Source organism: Sapajus apella, unplaced genomic scaffold (genome assembly GCF_009761245.1).
Source record: "Sapajus apella isolate SASKATOON/1434 unplaced genomic scaffold, GSC_monkey_1.0 scaffold97, whole genome shotgun sequence".
Classification (NCBI taxonomy): domain Eukaryota; kingdom Metazoa; phylum Chordata; class Mammalia; order Primates; family Cebidae; genus Sapajus; species Sapajus apella.
In genome coordinates this window covers 3,826,135-3,852,858 of record NW_022437037.1, presented here as the reverse complement: position 1 = coordinate 3,852,858, position 26,724 = coordinate 3,826,135, and the positions used below count along the sequence as shown (strand labels likewise).

Below are 26,724 nucleotides of genomic sequence, written 5' to 3'. Positions count from 1 at the left end.
TAAAGACGGGGTTTCACCATGTTGGCCAGGCTGGTCTCAAACTCCCCACCTCAGGTGATCCATCTGCCTCAGCCTCCGAAAGTACTGGGATTACAGGCGTGAGCCACTACACCTGTCCTCTCTCTCACTTTCTTTTTTTTTTTAATAAAGATGGGGTTTCACCATGTTGGTCAGGCTGGTCTTGAACTCCCAACCTCAGGTGATCCACCTGCCTTGGCCTCCAAAGTGCTTGGATTACAGGCGTGAGCCACCATGCCCGGCCCTCTCTCTCACTTTTTTTTTTTTTTTTTTTTTTGAGACGGAGTTTCACTCATGTTACCCAGGCTGGAGTGCAATGGCGCGATCTCGGCTCACCGCAACCTCCGCCTCCCGGGTTCAGGCAATTCTCCTGCCTCAGCCTCCTGAGTAGCTGGGATTACAGGCACGCGCCACCATGCCCAGCTAATTTTTTGTAGTTTTAGTAGAGACGGGGTTTTACCATGTTGACCAGGATGGTCTCGATCTCTTGACCTCGTGATCCACCCGCCTCGGCCTCCCAAAGTGCTGGGATTACAGGCTTGAGCCACCGCGCCCGGCCTTCTCTCACTTTTAAACCAGGACTCCAACACCTGAGCCCTAGCATAAACCAGACCCATACTTCCGGGATGCAGTAATGCCTTGTTAAGCTAAACCCACCAGCCTCCTGCCTGCCCTTCCTCAGTCTGGGGAGGAAAGAGAAGGGCGATACTGACAATCCCTTCAATAACCATACCCTCCCTTCCTTCTCCCCACCAGGGCAGGATGGTTAGAAAAATAAAACCAAGTTGATGTTTTAGACATACATAGGCAATTCACAGAAAAAAAACACTAATTGCAACAAACATTTGGAATAAACTGGCAACCTCCTGAATAAGCATAGACATGTAAATTATATGTGATTTCTCTTCCTGGATAACGTTGGCAAATTAAAAACATCAACTAGTCATAGCAGCTCATACCTAATCCCAGTTTTGGGAGGCCGAAGCAGGCAGATCACTCGAGGCTAGGGGTTCAAGACCAGCCTGGCCAACTTGGCAAAACCCCATCTTTACAAAAAAATTAAAAATTAGCTGGCCAGGGTTGCCGTGCACCTATAGTCCCAGCTTGAGAGACTGATGCAGGAGGATCACCTGAGCCCAGGAAGCAGAGGATGCAGTGAACTGAGATCACACCACTGCACTCCAGCCTGGATGACAGAGCAAGACTCTGTCTCAAAAAAAAAAAAAAAAAAAAAAAAAAGCAAAGAAAAAGACATCTGACATTGATTCCAAGAAGAGGAAACAAAAACTCCTACTCTGTGCGTGGGAAGGTTAGTTGGTAGGACCTGCTAAGGGGGCAACTCAGCACCATCTTTTGAATTAAAAAACTGGATATATACAATGAGTCAACAGTTCTACTTATAGGAATCTATCCTTCAGATATGTTCACGGAAACAGACAAAAAGATACACAAAGGTGCTTAATGCATCAAAAAAAAAAAAAGAAAAAAGGGTGGACACAGTGGCTCACACCTGTAATCCCAGCACTTTTGCACTTTTGGGAGGCCCAGGCAGGAGGATAACTTGAGCCCAGGAGTTTGACACCAACCTGGGCAACATAGCGAGACCCCATCTCTGCTATTTTTTTGACACCAACCTGGGCAACATAGCGAGACCCCATCTCTGCTATTTTTTTTTTTTTTTTTTTTTTTGAGATGGAGCCTCGCTCTGTAGCCCAAACTGGAGTGCAGTGGCGTGATCTCAGCTCACTGCAACTTCCGCCTCCTGGGTCCTGGTTCAAGTAATTCTCCTACCTCAGCCTCCCAAGTAGCTGGGATCACAGGCACAAGCCATCATGCCCAGCTAATTTTTGTATTTTTTAGTAGAGACAGGGTTTCATCATGTTGGCCAGTCTGTTCTTGAACTCCTGACCTCGTGATCCACCTGCCTCAGCCTCCCAAAGTGCTGGGATTACAGGCGTGAGCCACCACGCCTGGCCTCCATCTCATTTTTTTAAAAATTTTTTTAGGCTGGCTGTGGTGGCTCGTGCCTATAATCCCAGCACTTCGGGAGGCTGAGGTGGGTGAATTATATCTGAGGTCGGGATTTTGAGACCAGCCTGACCAACATAGTGAAACCCCATCTCTCCTAAAAGTACAGAATTAGCCAGGTATGGAGTGCATGCCTGTAATCCCAGCTACTTGGGAGGCTAAGGCAAGAGAAGTGCTTGAACCCAGGAGGCAGAGGTTGCAGTGAGCCAAGATCGTGCCATCACACTCCAGCCTAGGCAACAAGAGTAAAACACTGTCTTAAAAATTTTTTTTTAATTACAAATAACCCAAAGAGGCTGGGCGTTGTGGTGGCTCATGCCTATAATCCCAAAACTCTGGGAGGACAAGGCAGGAGGATCACAATGTCAGGAGTTCAAGACCAGTCTGGCCAACATGCTGAAACCCCGTCTCTACTAAAAATACAAAAATTAGCCAGGCATGGTGGTGGGTGCCTGTAATCTCAGCTACTCGGGAGGCTGAGGCAAGAGAAGTGCTTGAACCCGGGAAGCAGAGGTTGGAGTTAACCGAGATTACACCATTGTATTCCAGCTCGGGCGACAGAGCAAGACTCCGTCTTGAGGGGGAAAAAAAACCCAAATACCAGTTGATAAGACAATGGGTAATAATGATATGCCCAGGCCAGGCACTGTGACTCATACCTGTAATCCCAGTACTTTGGGAGGCCGAGGCAGGTGGATCATTTGAGGTCAGGAGTTCCAGACCAGCCTGGCCAACACGGTGAAACCCCATCTCTACTAAAAAATACAAAAATTAGCCAGGCATGATGGCACACACCTATAATCCCAGCTACTTGGGAGGCTGAGGCAGGAGAATCACTTAAACTAGGGAGGTGGAGGTTGCAATGAGCTGATATTGTTCCACTGCACTCCAGCCTGGGAGACATCACACCACTGCACTCCAGCCTGGGCAACACAGCAAGACTCTGTCTCAAAAAATAAAAAAAATATGCCCACATAATAAATATTTTCATAGCTTATACAAAGAATAAAATCTAGGCCAGGCACAGTGGCTTACACATGTAATTCCAGAACTTTGGGAGGCCCAGGTGGGAGGATCACTTGAGCCCAGGAGTTCAAGACCAGCCCAGGCAACACAGAGAGACCCCCATCTCTACAAATAATTTAAAAATTAGCCAGGCGTGGTGGCTCACACCTGTTATCTCAGCACTTTGGGAGGCCAAGGCAGGCAGATCACCTGAGGTCAGGAATTCAAGACCAGCCTGGCCAACATGGCAAAACTCTGTCTCTACTAAAAATAACAAAATTAGCTGGGCGTGGTAGCTGGCATCTGTAATCCCATCTACTCAGGAGGCTGAGGCAGGGAGAATGGCTTGAACCCGGGAGGCAGAGGTTGCAGTGAGCCCTCATCACTGTACTCTAGCCCAGGTGACAGAGCAGACTCGTGTCACAAAAAAAAAATTGGCCGAACATGGTGGTGCGTGCCTATAGCTAGTTGGAGGCTGAGGCGCAAGAATCACTTGAACCCAGGAGGCAGAGGTTGCAGTGAGCTGAGATGGTACCAGTGTACTCTAGCCTGGGGAACAGAGTGAGACTCCATCTCAGGGAAAAAAAAAATTAGCTGGGTGTGGTGGCACATGCCTGTGGTCTCATCTACTCAGGAGGCTGGGGTAGGAGGATCACCCGAGCCCAGGAGGTCAAAGCCACAATGAGCCATGATCATGGCATTGCACTCTAACCGTGGCAATAGAGTGAGTGCCTGTCTCAAAAAATAATAATAAAAAAAAAAAAATAAAGAATGTGGCCAGGCACGGTGTGGCTCACACCTATAATCTTGGCACTTTAGGGGGCCTAGGCGGGTAGATTGCCTGAGCTCAGGAGTTCAGACCAGCCTGGGCAATGTGGCAAAACCTTGTCTCTACTGAAAATACAAAAAATTGGCCGGGATGGTGGCACACACCTGTAATCCCAGCTACTCAGGAGGCTGAGGCAGGATAATCGCTTGAACCCAGGAGGCAGAGGTTGCAGTGTGCCATCCACTCCAGCCTGGGCAACAGAATGAGGCTGTCTCAAAAAAATAAATAATGAATGAATGAAATCTATACTGCTGACATAAGAAACACAGCCTAGATTTAAAAAAAAAAAAAAAAAAAAAAGTGAAGAAAGAAAACTGCACTATAATATATAGTAAAATCCCATTCTTACGAAACGGGAACTATCCACACCAACGTAAATCACACATACACATATTAGTATAGTCATGGGCTACATAACAATGTTTCAGTCAGTCAGCAACAGACTGAGCCTACAATGATGGCCCCATAGATTTTAATGGAGTGTATATAGAAACCTGGTATGTGGCACTTGATGTTGGCACTGCAGATCAAGTAGGGGAAAGGACTGATGTTCAGTAACAGTGCTGGGACATTTGGTTTTTCCTATGAAAAATATATATATATTAATAAATTTTAAAATATATACTATCTAGGTTTGTGCAAGTACACTCTATGATGTCCCCACAATGAGGAAATCACCTAATGTCACATTCATCAGAATTCGTCCCTGTTGTTAAGTGATGCATGACTGTATATGTGTTGCAAAAATGTAAAAGATTAAATATCAAAGTTACTGATAGTCATTTCTAGGGGATGTGATTTATATAGGACTTCCATCTTCTAAGTCACATATTACTTCTAAAAACAAGGCAGGATGTGGTGGCTCACATCTGTAATCCCAACACTTTGGGAGGCCCAGGTGAGCAGATCATGAGGTCAAGAGATCGAGACTATCCTGGCCAACATGGTGAAACCCCATCTCTACTAAAAATACAAAAAAATTAGCCAGGCATGGTGGCGCATGCCTGTAGTCCCAGCTACTCGGGAGGGTGAGGCAGGAGAATCACTTGAACCCAGGAAACAGAGGTTGCAGTAAGCCGAGATCGTGCCACTGCTCTCTAACCTGGGCAACAGAGCAAAACTCCACCTCAAAAATAAAATAAAATAAAATTAGCCCAGCATGGTAGCATGTGTGACTGTAGTCCCAGCTACTAGGGAGGCTATGGCATGAGGATGACTTGAGTCTGGAAGGTCGAGGCTACAGTGAATCATGATCATGTCACTGCACTCCAGCCTGGGTGACAGAGTAAGACCCTATCTCAAAAATAAATAGCAGCAACAGAAAAAAGCATATAGAACCTTTGTAATCAGACAAAAGCAAGAGTTTCTCTATTTCCCAGTTGGTATAGGAAAGGAAAACCCAGAGAAGTTCCATGCTGACCTAGAGGCAAACTTAATGCCAAAGCCAACTGCTTCCTAGAAGTGCCCTTGCTAGCCAACACTCTCTTCACCACACTGCAGGACTCCCTTCACTCTGTGACCCAGAAATACAAGCCCTCAATCCTTTCTTCTTTTCTTTTTCATTTTTTTTTTTTTTTTTACAAAGCAATCCTTTCTTCTTAATCCCAAAATCCATAAAGCTCTGAAAACCCAATTTTTTTATACACAAGTTTACCATAAGGTCATTAGGTATGAAACCTAAACTGATAGGAAGACATGTACAGGCTTTGTGTATCTGACTTACTGAGGGTATTTATACATTTTGCTGAAATAATTTTTTTCCTTATGGGATGGTGTCTTCTGAGATATGAAAAACTCTGCATTTAAAAACACACCTGACCCCGAGGGTTTTGGATACAGAGTTGTAGACCTGAATTTACAGTTGGAGAAGTGTTAGATTAGTAAGCATTTCCTTTAAAAATGCAAACTCTCAGCCGGGTGCAGTGGCTCACACCTGTAATCCCAGCACTTTGGGAGGCCAAGGTGGGTGGATCACCTGAGGTTGGGAGTTCGAGACCAACCTGACCAACATGGAGAAACCCCGTTTCTACTAAAAATACAAAATTAGTCGTACGTGGTGGCACATGCCCGTAATCTCAACTACTCGGGAGGCTGAGGCAGGAGAATCACTTGAACCTGGGAGACAGAAGTTGCAGTGAGCTGAAATCATGCCATTGCACTCCAGCCTGGGCAACAAGACAAAATTCCATCTCAAAAATAAATTAACAAATAAATAAAAATGCAAACTCTCACTAGAGCAAAGTGAAAGAGTGACGCGGAAGAGTAAAGGACTACCAGTCACTCACGACACGTTATAAATTTGTCCCACTGCCTTCCTCTTAAAACCTAGCTGACATCAGCTACATGGAGAAAAAGGAACAGAGACCTAAGAAGTTTCTTGAACATGAAACATCTGGAGAAACAGCCTGTCTGGAGAGGTCCTGAAGAAAAGGAAAGTGCCAGGGGACTTGGAGACCTAAGGAGATGGACAGAGAATCTGAGTTTAGAGAAAGACAAATCTCTGCCTAATTCAAACCTGGGCCACAGAAAGAGACCAGAAGCTCTCTTCCTCCTCCCACCTGTCCTGCAAGCTCTGTTCCCAGAACCCAAAACTGAGGACCCTGCTATTAGTAAATTGGCACTTCAAGTAAGATGCCAAATAAAAAGCTTTGTAGGTCAGACTAGTAACCCAACCACATTGCTTTTATGGGAAAATGTGTCCCACATTCCATATAATCAACTTGCAAATGATCTTTGGGAACCTACAGCCCTTTTGTAAGCGTGAGATAACCATTCCCTGCAGAGGGAAAGCCCTCCTTGGAGGCTGCAGTGAGCCAAGATCACGCTACTGCACTCCAGCCTGGGTGACAGAGTGAGACTCTGTCTCAAAAAATAAAAAAATTAAAAAAAAAGAGAGAGCCCTCCTGACATTATTTCACAAGGATACTTCACAGGAAGAAAGCCTTCAGGCCAGTCCATGTTTGGGAAAAGGCTACCTTACCGGGAAGCACTGTAACAAATTACTGATGAAACACACACAAGTTGCCAGAACACACAATCCCAAATCAAAGAAACAAGACTTCAAAGACAGGGCTGTGATAAAACAGGTCACATCCACAGTCTCTCCGGCCTCAGATTATGTCTCTGACAAAGGTTCCAAGAGACACTGGATTCCCAACAACCTCACAGTATAAAAGAAACATCCAGAATTTTAGAAATGTTCCTTCCTAAGCCCCCCAACAAAGACTCTAGCATACGGTATTATCATCAGCCATTTGATACTGGTCTACATGTCCAACCTGCACAATTCTGAAACTTTGAAAAAGATGAAAGCAATCAGCATTTACTTACTGCCTACCACGTCCTATGCTTTGCCCACATCTTCTTATAGAGCACATACTACCATTCCAACAAGAGGGTATACTAGCCTCATTTTAAGAAATAACTGAGGCTCTTTTCTTGGGGAAAAAAAAGAAATTTTAAAAAAGAGAGAGGTAGGCCAGGCGCGGTGGCTCAAGCCTGTAATCCCAGCACTTTGGGAGGCCGAGGCGGGTGGATCACAAGGTCAAGAGATCGAGACCATCCTGGTCAACATGGTGAAACCCCGTCCCTACTAAAAAAAATACAAAAAAAAAAAAAAAATTAGCTGGGCATGGTGGTGCGTGCCTGTAATCCCAGCTACTCGGGAGGCTGAGGCAGGAGAATTGCCTGAACCCAGGAGGCGGAGGTAGCGGTGAGCCGAGATCGCGCCATTGCACTCCAGCCTGGGTAACAAGAGCGAAACTCCGTCTAAAAAAAAAAAAAAAAGAGAGAGAGGTACCTGATACTCACAGAGGCTATGACCTGCCAGGCAGAGCCAGATCTGTGTGACTCCAAAATCCAGTTTTCATCACTACATTGAGTTAAGGGGAACTTCTTGGCCAGGTGCAGTGGCTCACGCCTGTAATCCCAGCACTTTGGGAGGCTGGGGTGGGCGAAACACTTGAGGCCAGGAGTTTAAGACCAGCCTGGCCAACATGGCCAAATCCTGTCTCTACTAAAAACACAAAAAATTAGCCCAGCATGGTGGCAGGCACTGTAATCTCAGCAACTCGGGAGGCTGAGGTATGAGAATCGAATGAACACCGGAGGCGGAGGTTGCAATGAGCCAGCCTGGGTGACAGAGTGAGATTCCATCTCAAAAAAAAAAAAGGAGGAGAAAAAAGAAAGAAGAAGAAGAGGAAGAAGAGGAGGAGGACCATGTCCAGGGACCTGGATCTTTGCAGCCATGGAAAACCTCCCTGAGCCTTCCTCTCTTTCGGGGCACAGGTTCTCTCTCCCCCTACTCCCCACCCCCATTCATCTCCAGAGACACATTCATCTCACTGATAACTGTGGTTGCCTTATATCTCCTATCTCTTGATGTCACTACCAGAACTTTAATTTGAAATGGAGTCTCGCTCTGTTGCCCAGGCTGGAGTGCAGTGGCACAATCTTGGCTCACTGCAACCTCTGCCTCGCAGGTTCAAGTGATTCTCCTGCCTTAGCCTCTTGAGTAGCTGGGATTACAAGCACATGCCACCACGCCCGGCTAATTTTTGTATTTTGAGTAGAGACAGCGTTTCATCATGTTGGCTAGGCTGGTCTTGAACTCCTGATCTCAAGTGAGCCGCCCTCCTTAGCCTCCCAAATTGCTTTGATTACAGGTGTGAGCCACCGTGCTCAGAGTCATTACCAGATGCAATCTTGGCTCACTGCAACCTCTGCCTCCCGGGTTCAAGCAGTTCTCCTGCCTCACCCCAGGGCCCCCAGATGAAACTACAGGCACATGCCACCATGCCCAGCTAATTTTTGTATTTTTAGTAAAGACAGGGTTTCACCATGCTGGCCAGGATGGTCTCTATCTCTTGACCTCATGATCCGCCCACCTCCACCTCTCAAAGTGCTGGGATTACAGGTGTGAGCCACCTCGCCCAGCCCCCTTACCAGAACTTGTAAGACAAGCTTGTCCAATCCTCAGCCCAGGACAGCTTTGAAAGCAGCTAGACACAAATTTGTAAACTTTCTTAAAAAATTATGAGAGGTTTTTTTTTTTTTTTTTGCTCATCAGCTATTGTTAGTGTGACCCAAGACAATTCTTCTTCCATTGTGGCTTAGGGAAGCCACAAGATTGGACACCCCGTTCTAAGGGCACACACACAGAGGTTTTGTACAAAATAAATGTCTGGTTTTCAATGTCCTAAGAAACGGAGCCCAGCTCTTTATCTCTTTTGGGGAGTATGGAGGGGATGCCTCTTCTGATTTTCAAAATTTCTCCCTCCTGAGACCTTCCCAGGACCACAAAATTGGAGACAGGATACCAGGAATATCAAATGCTTTCAAAACATTAGCTGTGTTTGGTGAGCCAGCCTATTTACCCCTCTGCCGGGAATGTAAAAGTTATCTACGGCCAGTCCTTAGTTCAAGGTAGGTTGTCAAACAGCCTTCTTCTCCAGAAAGGGCGTCTCCGTAGCACCTCCATCTCAGTAATTTGAGATGAACTAAAAAGAGGGTACAGTGTAAACAAAAGTTACAGGAGGAGATGCCAGAAAGACTAACCTCCTTCACAAGCCAGCCTTTTAAAATCAGGGGTTTAGACACCACGGGCAGTTTCCCTCAACAAATTCTCAGGCACTGAAACCAGAGTAGGTAGATGAGGGATGAGCAGGGCGCGGGGGCTGAGCACTGGGGCGAGGCAGGCGCAGGGGATGGGGCGCCCAATAACAACGGCAGCCTCCGGAATTACTCTCGCCTCCTTCCCAGGCAACTTCCCCGCCAGGTCAACAGCTTACTTCAGCACGCGCTGCCCAGAGATGCAAAAGGGCCCCTTCTGGCGCTACCCACCGGGCACTCGGGCAGCTCGGGCTCCCCCAAAACCCAAAGCTGCGCCCCAATCACCACGCCTTTGCAACCCCAGGTTCCCGCCCCAGCGGCGCCCCACCACCCACCTCTCCCCTAAGGCCATTCAACTCTGTTCCTCCTCGGGCTCCCCCAGCTTTTGCCCCTCCACTTCCTCCGTGTCCTGACTGTCGCTCTCCTGAGCCCCCTACACCTGGCACCGCCCCCATCCTACCCCACCCCGGCCCGGCCCCACCGGCCTTACCTGGCGGCGGCTGCCGCTCGCCCTCAGCCATCTTGCTCCGGCCAGGAGCCAGCCCAGATGCCGGCAGTCCCCTCTCGCCTTTCACCGCCGCACCCACCGACCCTTCCTCTCCCTGGCTCCACCAAACACTTCGAGCTTCCTGAAAACAAGTGAGCGCCGGCGGGCTATAACCGAAAACCGAGAGTTAAAGTCACCCCAGCGAAGACAGCCGCCATGTCAGTGCGGGGCGCTCAGGGAGCATGCCTATTAACTGCCGACGCGCGGCGGTCGCGCGGACCCGGGCGACAGCCATGTCAGTGCGGGGCCCGCGGGGCGCATGCGCGCCAACGGCCGCCACACACCCTGCTCGCTAACGGCGGTCAAAACGGCTGGCGCTGTGGCCGCCATGATTGTGCGGGGCGTCAAGTTTGGGTTGTGCGCAGCCATGTTTTTGCGGGGCAGTCTCCACCTGTCACCTTTGTGGGTGGTACTGACCCTAACCCGAGGAATATTAGAGGACATTCCCCGATCAACATGGTTGTTTTCCTACCACTCTAACAGTTACGATCAAGGACACTAGACGGAGTTGGAGAGTGCACACCAACTAGAAGACATATGGGACAGGGTAGAGACAGCTGGACGGTGACCTCCGCCTTGCACCTCCCGGGGTCTCCACGCCTCGCGGGGACTCCCAACCGCTGACCCGCTGACCCGCCCTCGGCCCCGCCCCTCTTCCCCCCCCCACCTCGTCATGGCCCCGCCCCCGGCTCGCAGCCAGCCTCCTGGGGCCCGCTACCGGGAGAGGCCCCGCCCACCGAGGCCCCGCCCCACCGAGGCCCCGCCCCCGCCCCGAGCCAGCCCTCTGGGCTCCGCTACCGGCCTGGGGCCCGCTACTGGCCCAGGGCGTGCCCCGCGAGTCCTCCTCCCCGGGCGCCTGCCCTCAGCCCGCCCGGCCCGAGGGTGGGCGCAGGGCCGCCTCTACCGGCTGGTGTAGGTAACTCGGCGACCTTGGCCCGAAGGCTCTAGCAAGGACCCTCTGACCCCAAACGCGGCGGCGGCGGCGGCGCGGACTTTGCCCGGTGTGGGGGGGCGGAGCGGACTGCGTGTCTGCGGGCGGGCAGCGAAGATGTTAGCCTTCGCCGCCAGGACCGTGGTGAGTGAGGCAGAGCCTGGGCCTGAGGGCCCTGACGGCGTGGGCTGGCGGTGTGGTTGCGCCCGCCCGGGAGGGGAGACCTCCAGCTGGTGAGGTGGGATGGGATCAGGTAGGCGTCCCAGGTTTGGCAGAGCAGGAGACTGGGGCGCAAGGTCAGAAGCAGAATTGAACCCACGTCCTGGAGCGCTCAATTCCAATGACCCGGGAAAGACGGGGGGAACCCGGCTTCAGTCAGCACCCCACCCTTAGACCCAGAGACAGGCCGGTCGGGGAGAGACGCCCGGAGCGTCCAGGTCCTGGCTCACTCTCCCAGTTATCTTTGACTCACACACTGGTCGCATGCTCAGGCCAAAGGAGTTGGTCAGGCTCCTTTGTTTATCAGATGGTCCCTGGGGAACTGTGTGGCCAGAAAAATACGCGGAGGCATCAAGCCAGGCTGCTCAGAAAAGCCTCAGAACTGGCAGGAGGTAGGCAGGTGGCAGCACCATGGCCTCCCTCTCTTCCAGCCTCCTTCCCCAGCCTGGCTATATCTACCCCTCAGTCCTTCCCGGAGGGCATCGCAGATGCTATCCTCATTTGAGTTTCTTCCGTCTCTGCTCCAAGCATATGCCTCACTCCGTCTCAAATATACACTCCGGGGCCAGAGGGCAGAGGGTGCATCCCGACTCAGGCTTAGAGGCTCTTCTAGGTGTTACAACGCCCTGAGCCTTCACCGCACCCTTGTCACTGTCTCGAAAGCTGCATCGCATCCCATAGACAGCCTCTCGGTCATCTTCTGGGACCAACTGACTGGCCTGGTCACTTTCCTGCCAGGGAAACTAAGGAGGAACTTAGCTGGAGTCCCCTAGATCTGCTCATTCAAATCGAGCCTGATCCCAAAGCCAGTGTCCTTTCGTTTATTTTTCACACCAAAAGTCCTCTACTCTTGAACCCTCACTGAATGAGCCACGGCTCAGGAAAACACAAGTGTTGGTAGAGGGATAGCTCAGATGGGTTCCAGGAGTCCTGGAGAGAAACCAGAAATAGGAAGGGCTCCTGGCTGTCCCATCCACTGACGGCCCTTTCCTGGTGTCTGCTCCCCTGCACCAACCCTAATTTCAGGACTGACCCCAGGGCTGTGGTGTAACCTCAGCAGCCAGGCAGTCTCTGCCCTCCAGCCAGGTTTTCTCTCATCAAAAAGATCTTCGCAAATTCTGACAGGTGGATTTTTTTTAATTACCTCTTGGCCTGCCTCCCTGGCGCTGAGCCCAAGCAGAGAAGAAAGGAAAGAGCTTTCCAGGTTCCCTTCCACTGGAGTGCCCCCCGCCAGCCCCTCACCTGCTCCCCATTCCTCTACTTCTGGGAGCTCAGGAGGGTGAAGCAGCTTCTGAAGTCCAGGAGCTTCCCCGCCACTGCCACAACATCCGATGCCACCACAGCCATCGCCATTGCCACCTGCCTCCCCCTGAATCTTGGTTCTTTTCTCTTTCCAGCCCGGGCAAGTGGCTGCCTCTTGCTAAGTTCTGCTCGCCCACTTGGTAGCACAGTTAGGCTTAGAGATCCAGCCAAGGCAGACAGACAGGGCCCAGAACCTCAGTCCTGCCATGGAGGAGGACGGGCAGCAGAGAGAGAAGGTATGGAACAGAGCTCCTGCCGCTGCCGCCTGCCCACTTCGAGAGCAGCCTCGGGCCCTCCTGTGTCTCTTTCCGCCTACTCCAGGCTCTCCTGGACTTTCTCTCTCTCTGTCGCCTCTCACCCTCCATCCAGGCCCCTGGGCTTTCTCACCACAGCACTGCCCTCACCCCACCCTTGCCCCATCTCAGAGGCAGGAGGAAGCCCAAGGCCCCTCCCCCAGAGGTGCTGCCATTGTCTGGCTCTCTGTGATTCTTCTTCCCTTCTATTTCTCAACCTGGAAAGGGTGGGAGAAAAGGAGGTGGGGACATTCAAGAGGGACAGTCACCACTCTGCTGGCTGGCCCCTCTTCCAGGGTGAGAGAGGAGGAGCCTATGCAACCCATCAGGTGGGCAGTCTCCCTTATCTCTGCCACCCCAAAGGTGCCGTTCATCCTGACTTGGTTCCCCTGAGCCTTGCCAAGAACCATGACCACACCACACCCTACCCCATCCCTACCTGCATCTCGGGGCCCCACAGAGGCGGAGACACCTACAGCTCTAGGGCTGGGAGGCCAGGGCCAGCCCCACCCAAGAGGCTGTCTCTGCCCCCAGAGATGGGCACATAAGTGCCTAGGACTGCAGCTTCGGGACTGCCAGGTGTCTAGAGCCAGAGAGGGAATGAGCAGGATGTTCTGCTGCCTGCAGGTGAGGCCTCTGGGCTTCCTGAAGCCCTCCTCCTTGATGAAGGCTTCCGGCCGCTTCAAGGCACATCAGGATGCGCTGCCACGGCTGCCTGTGCCCCCTCTCCAGCAGTCCCTGGACCACTATCTGAAGGCGCTGCAACCCATCGTGAGTGAGGAGGAGTGGGCCCACACCAAGCAGCTGGTGGACGAGTTCCAGGCCTCAGGAGGTGTAGGAGAGCGCCTGCAGAAGGGGCTGGAGCGCCGGGCCAGGAAGACAGAGAACTGGGTGAGTGAGGGCGCCCTCACCGTGACGTGCTGCTGGCTGCACGCCTTCAGTTCTCCGGTGCCCACTGCTCTGGCATGGCCGTTCGTTTGCTGTCCACAGATTTGTGAGCACATACTCTGTGCCTGGTACTTGACAGGGCACTGGGTGAGCAAGAAGGGTACAGTCACCAGCCCCTTGGAGCTGACATTCAAGTAGGGAGGAGAGAAAGGGGCTGAACAGGATACAGGTTGTGGACGAGGTGGTTTCATGCAGTGAAGTTCTGCAGAAGTGAAAGGCGGATGAGGAGGAGGAGGGCTGGGGTGGCAGCCGTGCTATGCTGCATGTCAGGAAACGCAAGGAGGAAGGGATGTTGGGCCCAAGGGTCTGAAACAGACAGAGGGGACAGCACGGGCAGAGACCACCACCTGGCATGTTCTGGGACAGAGGCAGGAGTGGGGTGCAAGGGCAGGTACAGCCAGGTAGAAGGAAGATGCCCTTGTGCTCGGTGGGACAGCCTCAAGCAGGGGATGTGTGCTGCTCAGTGACCTGGTTCTGTATCTGATCTGTGGCACAGGTGTGCCCACTTTGGAAAATGTGTCCACACCAATGCTTTGTGTGCTTTTCTATTTGCATCTCATACTTCAACACACAGATTATAAAGGTGGCCCGGCCGCTGGGAGGGAGGCAGAGTGGGGGCCAGAGGTGAGGGGAAGATGGTATCATCACCCCGAGGGAGCTGTGGCAGCCTTAGCCTGGCACCGGATGGGAGAGTGGTTAAGTCCAGGACTGCTTTGGAGGCAGTGCCAGTAGCCCTTTTGCCAGTGAGGTGGGGGTGAGGGTGGAATTTGCCAAGTTGGGGTTGTCCGAGGGAGAAGTTGGCTATGGGAGACCCAGAGCAGGCCGGCCCTGGGAAGCGCTGTGGTGTAGGAGGTGCCATGGGTGGGGAGGTAGGGCTGTAGCCCTGGGGCTTGGCAGAAGCTGGGGGGCTGCACACGGGAGGTGGGAGTTGTCGGCATTAGCTGAGACTTGGCAGGTCAGGACCTTGGACTCCAGAATCAGGATACTTCCCCTGAAAGGTCCTTAGAGAGTCTGGGGGCCAGTGATTTTCCAGCTTCGTTTAGCCTGGGACTCCTTCAAACAGAAGTTCCTGGCTAAAGGGGTGGGGGCACCACTCCCCCATTCACAGGGCCACTGAAGGGTTTCTGCCACCACCTGGCAGATTCTCACTGGGGGAGTCCCCATACCTGTAGGGTCTCCCAAGCTCCAGCCAGAGGCTCTAGGATCCCTAGTGGAGTACAGGCCCCTGGCTGTTTCTCCAAGGGAAGGGAGCTCCTGTCTGCCATTCCCTGATCTACAGATGAGAAGCCCAGAGAGGTGGCCAAAAAGCCCAGAGCCACACAGCAGCTCTCAAGGAAGCCCTCTGCCACACAGGAAGGTCTGGCTGACTCAGGGGCCCAGCCCTTAGGGGCTGCCAGTCACCTGTCATACAACCTAAGACAAGTCGTTCCTCCTCACCCCTTGCCAAGGGCTAGTGGCCCAGCGCTGCAGGGGAGTGCATATGGTGAAGAGGTGCATCCTGCTGCTGTTCGCCATGAGGGGAGGGGGCCCAGGGTGGGCCCAGGTCTCTGGGGGTGGAGAGCCAGAGAAAGTTGTACTGGCTGTGTGTTGTACTGAGGGTGGGTGTTGCAGTCACCACACAGGACACAGGGTGACAGTCACCTGGGACTGTGCACAGCCCCAGACATGGAGCCTTTAATCCCACATCCCTGGCTGGTGCCCAGAGACCCCCACCCCTCAGACAGAGGATGGACCGTCGGGGCAGAGAGTGAGATGTGTCACCCACATCTTGTCACTAGCGTAAGGATTCATCATTGCAGGAAGTGTCCCCTCAAGATTGCCCTGACCTTGAGATCAAAGTGGGTATCCACTAGCCAATGCCACAGAGCAAGACCAGTACCTCAGGCTGCCCTGATACCTGGTCTCTTGCCTCCTTGGACAATCCTCCACTGGGGATGGTCAAAAACTCATTTATTGGGCCGGGGATAATTGGCTCACACCTGTAATCCCAGCACTTTGGGAAGCTGAGGCAGCCAGATCACTTCAAGTCAGGAGTTCAAGGCCAGTCCGTCCAGCATGGTCTCGAAACCCTGGTGAAACCCTGTCTCTACCAAAAAATACAAAAATTAGCCGGGTGTGTTGGTGCACACCTGTAGTCCCAGCTGCTCAGGAGGCTGAGGCAGGAAAATCGCTTGAACCCAGGAGGCAGAGGTTGCAATGAGCTGAGATAGCACCACCGCACTTTAGCCTGGGCGACAAAGTTAAAACCTGTCAAAAAAACCTCACTCATTTGACTTTGCTTTTGTAGACCTTTTCCTTTTTCCCTTTCTGTCTATGCAAGCATACATTGTAACATTGTAATTTAACACATGACAGTCATTGACAGAGAATGTGTAAGATGAGAATTCCTTCAACTTGCTGCCCCTCCCCACACCCCAGGTTTCTTCCCAATCTTTCTTTCATGTCCTTTCTTAGCAGCGGCGTCTGATTGATCTGGCTAATACTGATCACTTGGGCTAAAGGGAAGGGGCTGGTGGGTTTAAAGTGTAGGGCAGGGAGGGTGGGTTTTGACTCTAAGCGTTTACTTTGAGAATCTCCACAGAGAGGCAGAGGGAATGAAGGCCAGCCAGGTCCCCTGGCCCTGGGGAGGAGGGGGCACCAGGGTCCACACACCCCTCCTGACGGGCTCTGGCTCTTCTCCCAGCTGTCTGAGTGGTGGCTCAAGACTGCCTACCTCCAGTACCGCCAGCCTGTGGTCATCTACTCCAGCCCAGGCGTGATGCTGCCCAAGCAGGACTTTGTGGACCTGCAGGGTCAGCTCCGGTGAGTGGCTGGGGCTGGGGGGCCGGGAGGTGGCTGGGGCCCTCGAGTCTACTTCCCCCAGGGGCTTGCAGGGGCCCCAACCCTGTTTATCTTTCTGCCCCACAAACAGCCTTATGATGTAGGGAGCATCTTCCCCATTTTATAAATGTGGAAACTGAGTTTCAGAGCAGGGAAGGGAGCTGCAGGATCTATCCAGCTCTGAAGATTTGAAACCGCAAATCTTCATGGAGGCCCTGTCCCACTCTGCCTGAGGCTTCTCCCCCGTCCTCGTTTTAGCACTTAACCCCTCCTTCCCACTCTCCTCAGCTAGCCACGGGGGTGACCTCTGTACACAGTCCTCTTTTCCACATTCGGCCAGGTCACCTGCCCCAGCCACTATTCCAGTACTACCAGAGATAAAAATACCAGTGACAGGGATCTCCTGCCCAAGGACCAGCCAGTGGCTGCTGCCACCTGCTTCTCTTAAAGGGACCGGGGTACCCTGGGAAGGACCAGGGTTCAGGCCCAGGAACTCCAGCCAGTGGTCCCCATGGTAGGATGCAGGGGAACCCCAAGCATTGAGGGTGGTTGCCATGGGCCAGACAGCCCCGGGAGGAAGGCGGCCTGGGGAACACAGAGGCCCAGCAGGGGGTAAGAAACCTTGTGGAGGGAACACCGGAGCCGCTGCTCTCTGTTCACACCACCCCAGCGGCCTGGGTTCCTCCAGAACCGACACTTGGGAGCAGATGACACTCCCTCCAGACTCCAGGAGCTCAGGCCCTTTGTGGGCAGACCCAGCCCACCAACCCTAACCCAGCCACAGTCCAGTTGCTGGAGACTAGCACCCAAGTCCCACCAGGCCCTTGGCCACCAGTACCTCCCCGAGCCCTCCTGATTGTGCTCCTCTAGAGATTATGAAGGAGCCAGCACAGACTGGCAAGCTGGGACTCCCAGGCCCCTCCCTTGCGCTCCCAGGCTTTCTGGAAGCCGTGAGGGAGGATGGAAGACCAGGCCTCTCCCTCCCCAGGCAGGTGTCCCTGGCCCAGGACCTCCCTCAGGGTATCCACACCGCTTCTAATCTCTAACCAATCTTTTCAGATTTGCTGCCAAATTCATTGAGGGTGTGTTGGATTTCAAGGCCATGATTGACAAGTGAGCAGCCCCGCCCCTCCCTAGCCTCACACCTGCCCAGGACTGCCTAATTACCACAGCCACCTCTGACCCCAGCCCTGGCCCAGCATGCCAGCCTGGGCGCTGGGTAGGCCCAAACCTCAGTCACTTTCATTTCCTGTTGGCCCAACATCAGGTGGGGGTGGGGAGATGCAGCAGCACTGCGGATTGTCGTCTCCTCTAGCTACTGAGATCTCCTCTTGGTGGATGACCCTGTCCCATCCCCACCAGAGAGGACCCCAGAGTTTTATTTGCTGCCTCATCTCCCCTGTGACAAACTGAAGCCCAGAAAGGGAACGAAGGGAGTTTTTAGGTGACTTCTGAGCAGGGCCCGTCCAGAGCAGAAAGCGAGCCTCCTGCCCGAAGCCCAGCCCTGAGGCGCCCTGCTCATGCTGGGAGGGGGAGCAGAGCTGCTGTGTGAGCCCCCAGCAGTACCTAGCAGGTCCCTGTCTACCCTGCCCTCCTCCCCATCCACTTGCCCAGTGGCGCCCACCCTCACTGCCCCTCTGCCCCTGCAGCGAGACCCTGCCCGTGGAGTACCTGGGGGGGAAGCCACTGTGCATGAACCAGTACTATCAGATCCTGTCCTCCTGCCGAGTGCCAGGCCCCAAGCAGGACACAGTCAGCAACTTCAGCAAGACCAAGAAGCCTCCCACACACATCACCGTGGTGCACAACTACCAGGTAGGTGGCCCCTGCCCACAGCTGCAAGCCCTGCCCTGCTACAGGAGTACAGCAGGACAGCCGAAGTCAGCTTCCCTACCGGGGACCCCCAGCACACATGCTCACGTGCACCAGGAACTGGTGTCCCCTGGCTTCTCCACTGGGGGCCCAGGGAGGCCAGGAGGGGCCGTGGGTCTGCCCAGCCCAGAAGGGCAATCCAAGGACCTCTTCCCACTCTCACCCTTGGCCTGACTCTATCCCCTCCAAGGCTAGGGCCAGGAGGAGGCAGGTGTGGGGAAGTGGCTGCTCTCAGCCTGAGGTCCCCACTCAGCCCCCTCCTCTCCACCTGCCTGTGCCCCGACAGTTTTTTGAGCTGGATGTGTACCACAGCGACGGGACACCCCTCACAGCAGATCAGATCTTCACACAGCTGGAGAAGATCTGGAACTCATCCCTGCAGACAAACAAGGAGCCTGTGGGCATCCTCACCTCCAACCACCGCAACTCCTGGGCCAAGGCGTACAACACCCTCATCAAAGGTGCCTCCTGGGGGCCTTGCTGGGGTCGCACACCCAGGCCTCTTCCCCAGCACACCAGGCCCTGCCCAGCCCTGGACAGCCATGCTTCTCTCTGCATCCTCTCAATGTGCAGCAGGCGATGTGGACCCTCATGTCATAGATGAGGACACCTCAGCTCCGTTTGGTTAGGGTAGTTTCTCTGCTAAATAGCAAGTTAGGATTAGAGTCCATGTCCTCTGGCTGAGGAGCCCATCTGCCTCCCCATACCCTGTGCCCCCAAGCACCTGCAGCCCTCCAGGGCATGCCTTGCTCTGGGCACTGGCCCCAGAGTCAGACCACCTGTGTGGGATTCCTGGCTGCCACACCAGCTCCCGTGCAACCCTGGGCTTCCGTTTCCTGAATCTAAAGTGAGCCAGGTGTTGGGCCCTCGAGGAGTGCTGTGGGCTGCAGGGCCCTGCTGAGTTCGAAGCTCTGAACCCATACCCTGCACCCAGTCAATGTCTTGGAAGGCCCCAAGGTGGGGATCTGCTCATCCTGGGGGGTACAAATGGGTCAGAAGAGCCCAGGGCAGGACACTGCGGAGGGGCTGGTCCATCTCTTCCACATCCTGAGACTCACCCCATTTTGCGCCCACCCCCCTATGCCACCTGCAGACAAGGTGAACAGGGATTCCGTGCGCTCCATCCAGAAGAGCATCTTTACCGTGTGCCTGGATAAGCCTGTGCCCAGGGTCTCGGAGGACATGTACCGCAGCCACGTGGCAGGCCAGATGCTGCACGGGGGCGGCAGCAAGCTTAACAGCGGAAACCGCTGGTTCGACAAGACGCTACAGGTCAGGCCCCTCGGGGCTTCACCCACTCATGCACACCTGAACAGGGCCTCCTGGGCCTTGGAACGTCCTGCCGCTCCCTGGCCCTGTGTCTCCACCTCCCAGCTTGTAAAGCAGGCAGGAAGCCAGCAGGCTGGATGCTGCCGTAATTACCAGGCAGCCAGCCTGTCATCACCAGTCCTGCTGCTGGCCTGGAAACTGCTGTCACCCCCAGCATACCCCCTCAGCGCCTCACAGAGAAACTGGGATCCGGGGTCAGGAAGTACAGTCCTGGCAGGGCAATCTCTCTCCACACCTGTAAAACGGGGTGGTGGTAGGCCTCGCCAGTAGAGTAGTGTGAAGGAGTCAGTCAGGCACGCTGAGCGTGGAATGCACTTAGCACACCAGGGCACCCCATGAGTGTCAGCTATTGCTAATAACAGTAACAAGTCAGCATAGCGCCTTGAGATGGCTTCAGAGAGGCCCTTGCCACGAGACTCCACTGAAGAGTGGTTGGATCGGAACCTATTCCCCAGGGCCCTGGGGCTGACTGGGGTCTCCCCTCCCTTCTGCAGTTCATCGTGGCAGAAGATGGCTCCTGTGGGCTGGTTTACGAGCACGCCGCAGCAGAGGGGCCCCCTATTGTCACCCTCGTGGACCATGTCATTGAGTTCACGTAAGTGCAGTCACATCTCTCGCCTAGTTCCCCAGCTCCTAGTGACAGATGACACACAGGTGATAGACCAGCTTATACGGGAACATCACTCTCCTTTGCGCCTGGGAATTTGTTTATTCCAAGGAAGCCAGTTGACCATGCTGGCTCATGCCTGTAATCCTGACACTTTGAGAGGCCGAGGCAGGAGGATCAACCTGGCCAATATCGTGAAACTCCATCTGTACTGAAAATACAAAAAAAAGAAAAAGTACCTGGGTGTGGTGGTGCACGCCTATAATCCCAGCTACGGGGGAGGCTTGAGGTAGGAGAATCACTTGAACCCAGGAGGCGGAGGTTGCATTGAGCAGAGACTGCTGCGCCACTGGACTTCAGCCTGGGCAACAGAGCATGACTCCGTTTAAAAAAAAAAAATTTAGGCCAGGCGCACTGGCACATGCCTGTAACTCCAGCACTTTGGGAGGCCGAGGCGGACAGATCACCAGCCTGGTCAACATAGTGAAACCCAATCTGTACAAAAATATAAAAATTAGCCGGGCATGATGCCGGGTGCCTGTAATTCCAGCTCTTCGGGAGGCTGAGGTGGGAGACTCTCTTGAACCCAGGAGGTGGAGGCTGCAGTGAGCCAAGATCAGGCCATTGCACTCTAGCCTGGGCAACAGAATGGGACTCCATCTCAAAAAAAAAATTAGCCAGGCATGGTGGTAGGTGCCTTGCCTGTAATCCCAGCTACTCAGGAAGCTTAAGGCATGAGAATCACTTGAATCTGGGAGGTGGAGGTTGCAGTAAGCCGAGATCGCGCCACTGCACTCCAGCCTGGGTAATACAGCAAGACTCTGTCTCAAAAAAAAAAAAAAAAAAATTAGTCGAGCGTGGTGGCGGGCACCTATAATCCCAGCTACTTGGGAGGATGAGGCAGGAGAATCACTTGAACTGGGGAGGCAAAGGTTGCAATGTGTAAGGCCACAGCCCTACAGGGTCGTGGGGTGTCTCCTGTCACTGTGCTGAAGCACAGGATCCGAGAAATAAAGAGGACACAGAAGTACAAAGAAAGCACAGCTGGGCTCAGGGGGGACACACCACCTATAAACGGAGAGAGGCGAGGCCCTGAATGTCCAGAAGAGTCTGTATTTATTAGGTGTAGGTTAGGGGGCAGGGTAGTGAGTGAAGTCATCTTTAAGGATAGTGAAGCCGGGCGCGGTGGCTCAAGCCTGTAATCCCAGCACTTTGGGAGGCCGAGGCGGGTGGATCACGAGGTCAAGAGATCATGACCATCCTGGTCAACATGGTGAAACCCCGTCTCTACTAAAAATACAAAACATTAGCTGGGCATGGTGGCGCATGCCTGTAATCCCAGCTACTCAGGAGGCTGAGGCAGGAGAATTGCCTGAACCCAGAAGGCGGAGGTTGCGGTGAGCCGAGATTGCGCCATTGCACTCCAGCCTGGGTAACAAGAGTGAAACTCCGTCTCAAAAAAAAAAAAAAAATGGATAGTGATAGGGCTGTGAGCAATAAACAAGGGGTCTCCCCCCGTTAGGTCACCTAGGCTAGGAGGTGGGTAGTGCACAGCAAGGGGTCCACCCTCATCAGGTCACTGAGGCAAGGAGGTGGGCCATGCACAGTGTGGGGTCCACCCCCATTAGGTCACCGAGGCATGGAGGTGGGCCGTGCTCAGTGAAGAGGGTGCAGTGTGCAATATCTCTTATCTATGGGCACGCTACTTCTAAGAATATTTATAGAAGAATGCTTTTGAGTCACACAGCAGTGACAGAGCTGATGGGGTCTACCGCCACCTGCTGGCAGCTTCCAGTGAGTTCTGTAGGAGGATGCTTTGGAGCCAGCACAGTAACAAGAGCTGATAAATTCAGTCACCAAGGCACGATTATACCAGAGGGGTTTTAAGCCCTTGGATGCTCTCGGGATTGCCAGTCTGAGGGCAACCTTCCACAAGAACTGGATGCAAGGTCCTACAACTCCTTTATCGGGAGGAATGGCTCCTGTTCCAAGCCTGCCATACAGCGGGTATCTTGCTGATACTGAACGCTGCCTCCTGGGCCATGGATTCTTGTCCTGATATGGTTGTTTTTCCCTTAAATCATGCTCTGCACCGTGTCTGCTCTAGGCATTCCTCTATGAACTACGGTATAATTTTATACGTGTATATATATATGGCAATAACTGAGCGGTAAGATATACTTCAGGCACTCATTCTATAAACCAATATATGACTATATAAAGAATTATATAAAAGGAAATAACTGAGTAGTAACACTATAAACTGAGATATTCTTCAGGCACTAGTTGTGCCGGGAATCTGCTCAGCTCTCCTTCCTTGGTGCCCAGATGCGGGGTTAACCACAGCAGTGAGCTGAGATCAGACCACTGCACTCCAGCATGGGCAGCAGACTCCATCTCCGAAAAAAAGAAAGCTGAAGTGAAGGTGGTTTTCAGAACAAACACCTCCCTGAGCTGGCGTCCTCTAGCTTCAGGGACCCATCCTTCCCACCCTGCTCTCAGGATGGACCTAGGCTCTAGAGACGCCAGCATGAGCCTGAGGCCCCATGTACTGTGCAGGAAGAAACCCGAGCTTGTGCGGTCTCCCATGGTGCCCCTGCCCATGCCCAAGAAGCTGCGGTTCAACATCACTCCCGAGATCAAGAGTGACATCGAGAAGGCCAAGCAGAACCTCAGCATGTAAGTTGGGTGGGTGAGGCCAGGACCCTGCTCCTGAGAGGCTCCTGTGCCAGCTGTGCTGGCACCAAGACCCTATGTGGGGTTGGCAGGGGCTGCCAGGGCCAGCTCCTCACCTGCTCCTCCCACACCCTCAGCATGATCCAGGACCTGGACATCACCATGATGATGTTCCACCACTTTGGAAAGGACTTCCCCAAGTCGGAGAAGCTGAGCCCAGACGCCTTCATCCAGATGGCCTTGCAGCTGGCCTACTACAGGTGCACCTCTGCAGCCTGCCCATGGAGGAGGGAGGAGACCTGGGGGCAGGGGAGGGGGTGGCTGCCTCCAAGGGGTGTGCTCAGCCCCGTTTCCCACCAGGATCTACGGGCAGGCATGTGCCACATACGAAAGCGCCTCCCTGCGCATGTTTCACCTGGGCCGCACCGACACCATCCGCTCGGCTTCCGTGGACTCACTGGCCTTTGTCAAGGCCATGGATGACTCCAATGTGACGGTGAGAGGTCTGGGGCGAGGGCGGGTGAGCTGTGCCTGAGCTGTCTCCCTCCTGCTCACTCCGTCAACACACACTGATTCAGCACCTACACGATTCCAGCCCCGTGGTGGGCATGGGGAATCTAACAGAAGCTGGAGCCATGAATTTAGCTCTGAGCTTCCTGGTGGCCAAAGAGGAAAAGGGAATCATTCATTTGTTCACTCATTTTTGCATTGGCAGTAAGCAACTGCCCTATGTCAGGCCCTGGCTGAGGACCAAGGAGTTGGCAGTTCCAATACTCGCTCTTTTTTTTTCTTTTTTCTTTTTTTTTTTTTTTTTTTTATAGAGTCTCACTCTGTGGCCCAGGCTGGAGTGCAGTGGTGTGATCTTGACTCATTGCAATCTCAAGCAGTTCTCCTGCCTCAGCCTCCCAAGTAGCTGGCTCCTGCCACCACAGGCTGCTGCTACCATGCCCAGCTAATTTTTTGTATCTTTAGTAGAAACGAGGTTTCACCATGTTGGCCAGGCTGGTCTCAAACTCCTGACCTCAAGTGGTCTGCCCGCCTCAGCCTCCCAAAGTGCTGGGATTGCAGGCGTGAGCCACTGTGCACAGCCCTAGTACTTGCTCTTAAAGAGTTCAGAATCTAGTACTGGTGAGAAGTGGGCTACTGAGGTGGGCAAGAAGCAGGGAAGGGACCGTGCTTCAGCTCCCTCTGACCTTCACCCCTCTAGGAGCACCAGAAGGTGGAGCTGCTGCGGAAGGCTGTGCAGGCCCACCGAGGCTACACCGACCGGGTGAGTGAGCCCGCCTCTGCCTACTCACTGCCCCTTAGTGTCAGCCACCTGTCTGTCCCTCTGACTATCCATCCCTGCAGCCAATGGCTGCCAACCCTTTGCTAGGACCACACCTCCCTGAACCTGGGAGTACCTGGAGCCAGGCTGAATATCCCTGTTTTTGTTGTTGTTGTTGTTGTTGTTGTTTTGGTATTTTTTTGTATTGTAGTAGAGACAGGGTTTCACTATGTTGGCCAATCTGGTCTCAAACTCCTGACCTTGCGATCCACCTGCCTCGGCCTTCCAAAATGCTGAGATTACAGGCATGAGCCACTGCGCCTAGCCAAATATCCCCTTTTTAAATTTGGAAAAACCTAGCGTGGGCCCAGTAATCGCCCTGGTCCCAGGTTCCAGGGTTGGCCTGGCCCTTGGATGTTGGGTCACACACTTTCCCTGGGTATACGTGGTCCAACAGATGGCAAGCTTCCTGCCCTCCAGCAGCTTAGGCTGCAGTCAGGGAGGGGGCTTTCTGGGTGCGGGTCCTGGCTCTGTCTCTGAGCACCTGTGTGTCCAGGCTCTGACCATGCTACATGCAGACTTCCATTTAGAGCTCACCACCACCCTGCGAGGGGAGTATAGGACTCACCCCTCTTTACAGATGACGACATTACGGTTCCAGAACCTAAGCAACCTACCAGGCCCCGCAGCCAGGATGGGTCTAGGCCACCTGGCTCCAGGGCCCTGCTCTGTAACCCTGCACTGTCCTGCCTCCCTGGGCAAATCCTCACCCCTCCCTGAGCCTTGGTTTCCCCATCTGTGAAAGGAAGGCTCTCCGGCCTGGACACTTCGGTCTCGTGGTTCTGAGTGGCCAGTGCCTGGGAAGGGTGGCACTGCCACAGGCTGAAGAAGGCAGGGGTACCCCGGGGGTCCACAGCCCCTGCTTCTGATGGCTCTCCCACCACAACAGGCCATTCGAGGGGAGGCCTTTGATCGGCACCTGCTGGGCCTGAAGCTGCAGGCCATCGAGGACCTGGTGAGCATGCCCGACATCTTCATGGACACCTCCTATGCCATCGCCATGCACTTCCACCTCTCTACCAGCCAGGTGGGCCATGGCCACAGGTGCCGATGGGTGGGAGGTAAAGAACCTCCTGGCAGTTGGACCTTGGGAGTGATGTGGCCCATAGAGGCCCCCCAGGCCCAATGCCAATGCAGCTGAGTTCCAGAGGAGGAGCAGGGGGCAGGGGCCTCTCTACAGCCCAGGCAGGCCGAGACGGGGTCATTGCTCCTCACGGGAGAATTAGCTTTTCTGACTCAGTGGCCAGGTATAAAGGAACACTTGATCTATGCCAGCCTGTGCTGGTTGCTGGGATACAGCAGGGGACAGACCACCGTCCTTGCCCCCAAGGGGCCTGCCATCTTGGCAGAAGCACAGGCATCCTGGGAAGTACTGGGGGCATCAAGGTAGGGGAGCTGAGAGCTTTGGTCCTGCCATCCGCAGGTCCCTGCCAAGACAGACTGTGTCATGTTCTTTGGGCCCGTGGTCCCAGACGGCTACGGTGTCTGCTATAACCCCATGGAGGCCCACATCAACTTCTCCCTGTCGGCCTACAACAGCTGCGCAGAGACCAACGCCGCCCGCCTGGCACATTACCTGGAGAAGGCGCTCCTGGACATGCGTGCCCTGCTGCAGGGCCACCCCCGAGCAAAGCTCTGAGCCCCAGGACTCAGGCCTGCCAGTGCCGTAGCCAAGCTCACATTGGGATGGGCCAGCCACCAGGGCTCTGCTCCTTGGTTCCATCTTCCCTGGTCCCCCCAGATCCACTAAGTTACAGACAGCATCCTCCAGGGGGCCTCAACCAAGTGCCTTCCATGGGTCATCCCTGCACCTGCCAGGGCCTGACCTGGAGCTGAGTACAGAGGCTGTACATTAGGCCTGGGCCCCTGGTGTGTCATCCACCAATGCCTTCTCTGGGGAAGGGAACCAGCCCTCCAGAGCAGGAGAGTGGCACAAGCTCTTTGTCTTGCCAGAGGTGGCCACTCCCTGCCATCTTCATGGCCAGGCCAGCATCTGTACCCTGCTTCCCAAGCTCCCAGGACCTGGAGACAGGGTTGTCTGGGGCCAAGGGGTCAGGGTGTGAGGTTTCATCTCCATGGGAGCTGTGCTTCTGTGGATAACGTGGCTAGTGAGCCACCTCTGGTTCCCTTCAGCTTGGTTCCTGTCCCTGCCCTGCTGTATGATATTAACACTCAAGGTTATCAATAAAGGGGAACTGTGTTGGTGAAGAGGTGTTTCAGCTGAGAGGCAGGCAGGGTGGTGGAGGTGCCTGGCCTTGCCCTCTTCGGATTTCCCTGGGTCTGGGAGCTGGTGTCCCAGGAGCCAGTGGGCCTAAGGGTTTTGGTCCATGAGCCAAGGGCCAGCTGTGATCTGGCACTGGGCC

The 26,724-nt window shown here is 53.8% G+C and overlaps 2 protein-coding genes across 5 annotated transcripts in view; one reads left to right on the top strand and one right to left on the bottom strand.

The window, feature by feature from the left end:
- Positions 1 to 10,302, bottom strand: part of PTPA (protein phosphatase 2 phosphatase activator) — a 37,107-nt gene extending 26,805 nt beyond the window's left edge. Inside the window, exon 1 of one of the 2 annotated variants that reach the window (XM_032257540.1) lies at positions 9,981 to 10,302. In XM_032257540.1, coding sequence (XP_032113431.1) covers positions 9,981 to 10,011 — 31 coding nt within the window. In that variant the 5' untranslated portion in view covers positions 10,012 to 10,302. The remainder of the gene's footprint in view (positions 1 to 9,980) is intronic. The other variant, XM_032257539.1, reaches the window with a different exon arrangement.
- Positions 10,303 to 10,790: 488 nt separating this feature from the next.
- On the top strand, positions 10,791 to 26,569 carry CRAT (carnitine O-acetyltransferase). Of its 3 annotated transcripts, XM_032257537.1 has the most exons (16): positions 10,817 to 11,112; positions 12,214 to 12,312; positions 12,585 to 12,725; positions 13,410 to 13,673; positions 16,414 to 16,532; positions 17,610 to 17,663; positions 18,200 to 18,365; positions 18,709 to 18,883; positions 19,516 to 19,694; positions 20,246 to 20,346; positions 22,918 to 23,037; positions 23,172 to 23,294; positions 23,395 to 23,530; positions 24,242 to 24,304; positions 25,251 to 25,388; positions 25,785 to 26,569. In XM_032257537.1, exons 3-16 carry the CDS (start codon positions 12,696 to 12,698, stop codon positions 25,998 to 26,000), a joined length of 1,884 nt encoding a protein of 627 aa, XP_032113428.1. In that variant the 5' UTR covers positions 10,817 to 11,112; positions 12,214 to 12,312; positions 12,585 to 12,695; the 3' UTR covers positions 26,001 to 26,569. The 3 variants fall into 3 exon arrangements, with proteins under 3 accessions (XP_032113429.1, XP_032113428.1, XP_032113427.1); XM_032257536.1 differs by lacking the exon at positions 12,214 to 12,312 and having other exon boundaries at positions 10,819 to 11,112; XM_032257538.1 differs by lacking the exons at positions 12,214 to 12,312; positions 12,585 to 12,725 and having other exon boundaries at positions 10,791 to 11,112.
- Positions 26,570 to 26,724: the final 155 nt, after the last annotated feature.

What these genes read in the sequence shown, in the direction of transcription:
- CRAT (XM_032257537.1), top strand. Translation starts at nt 12,696, where the DNA reads ATGGAGGAGGACGGGCAGCAGAGAGAGAAG. An exon ending in GACCTGCAGGGTCAGCTCCG is followed by an intron (nt 16,533 to 17,609) that starts GTGAGTGGCTGG and finishes CAATCTTTTCAG; the next exon opens with ATTTGCTGCCAAATTCATTG. An exon ending in GACCATGTCATTGAGTTCAC is followed by an intron (nt 20,347 to 22,917) that starts GTAAGTGCAGTC and finishes TGTACTGTGCAG; the next exon opens with GAAGAAACCCGAGCTTGTGC.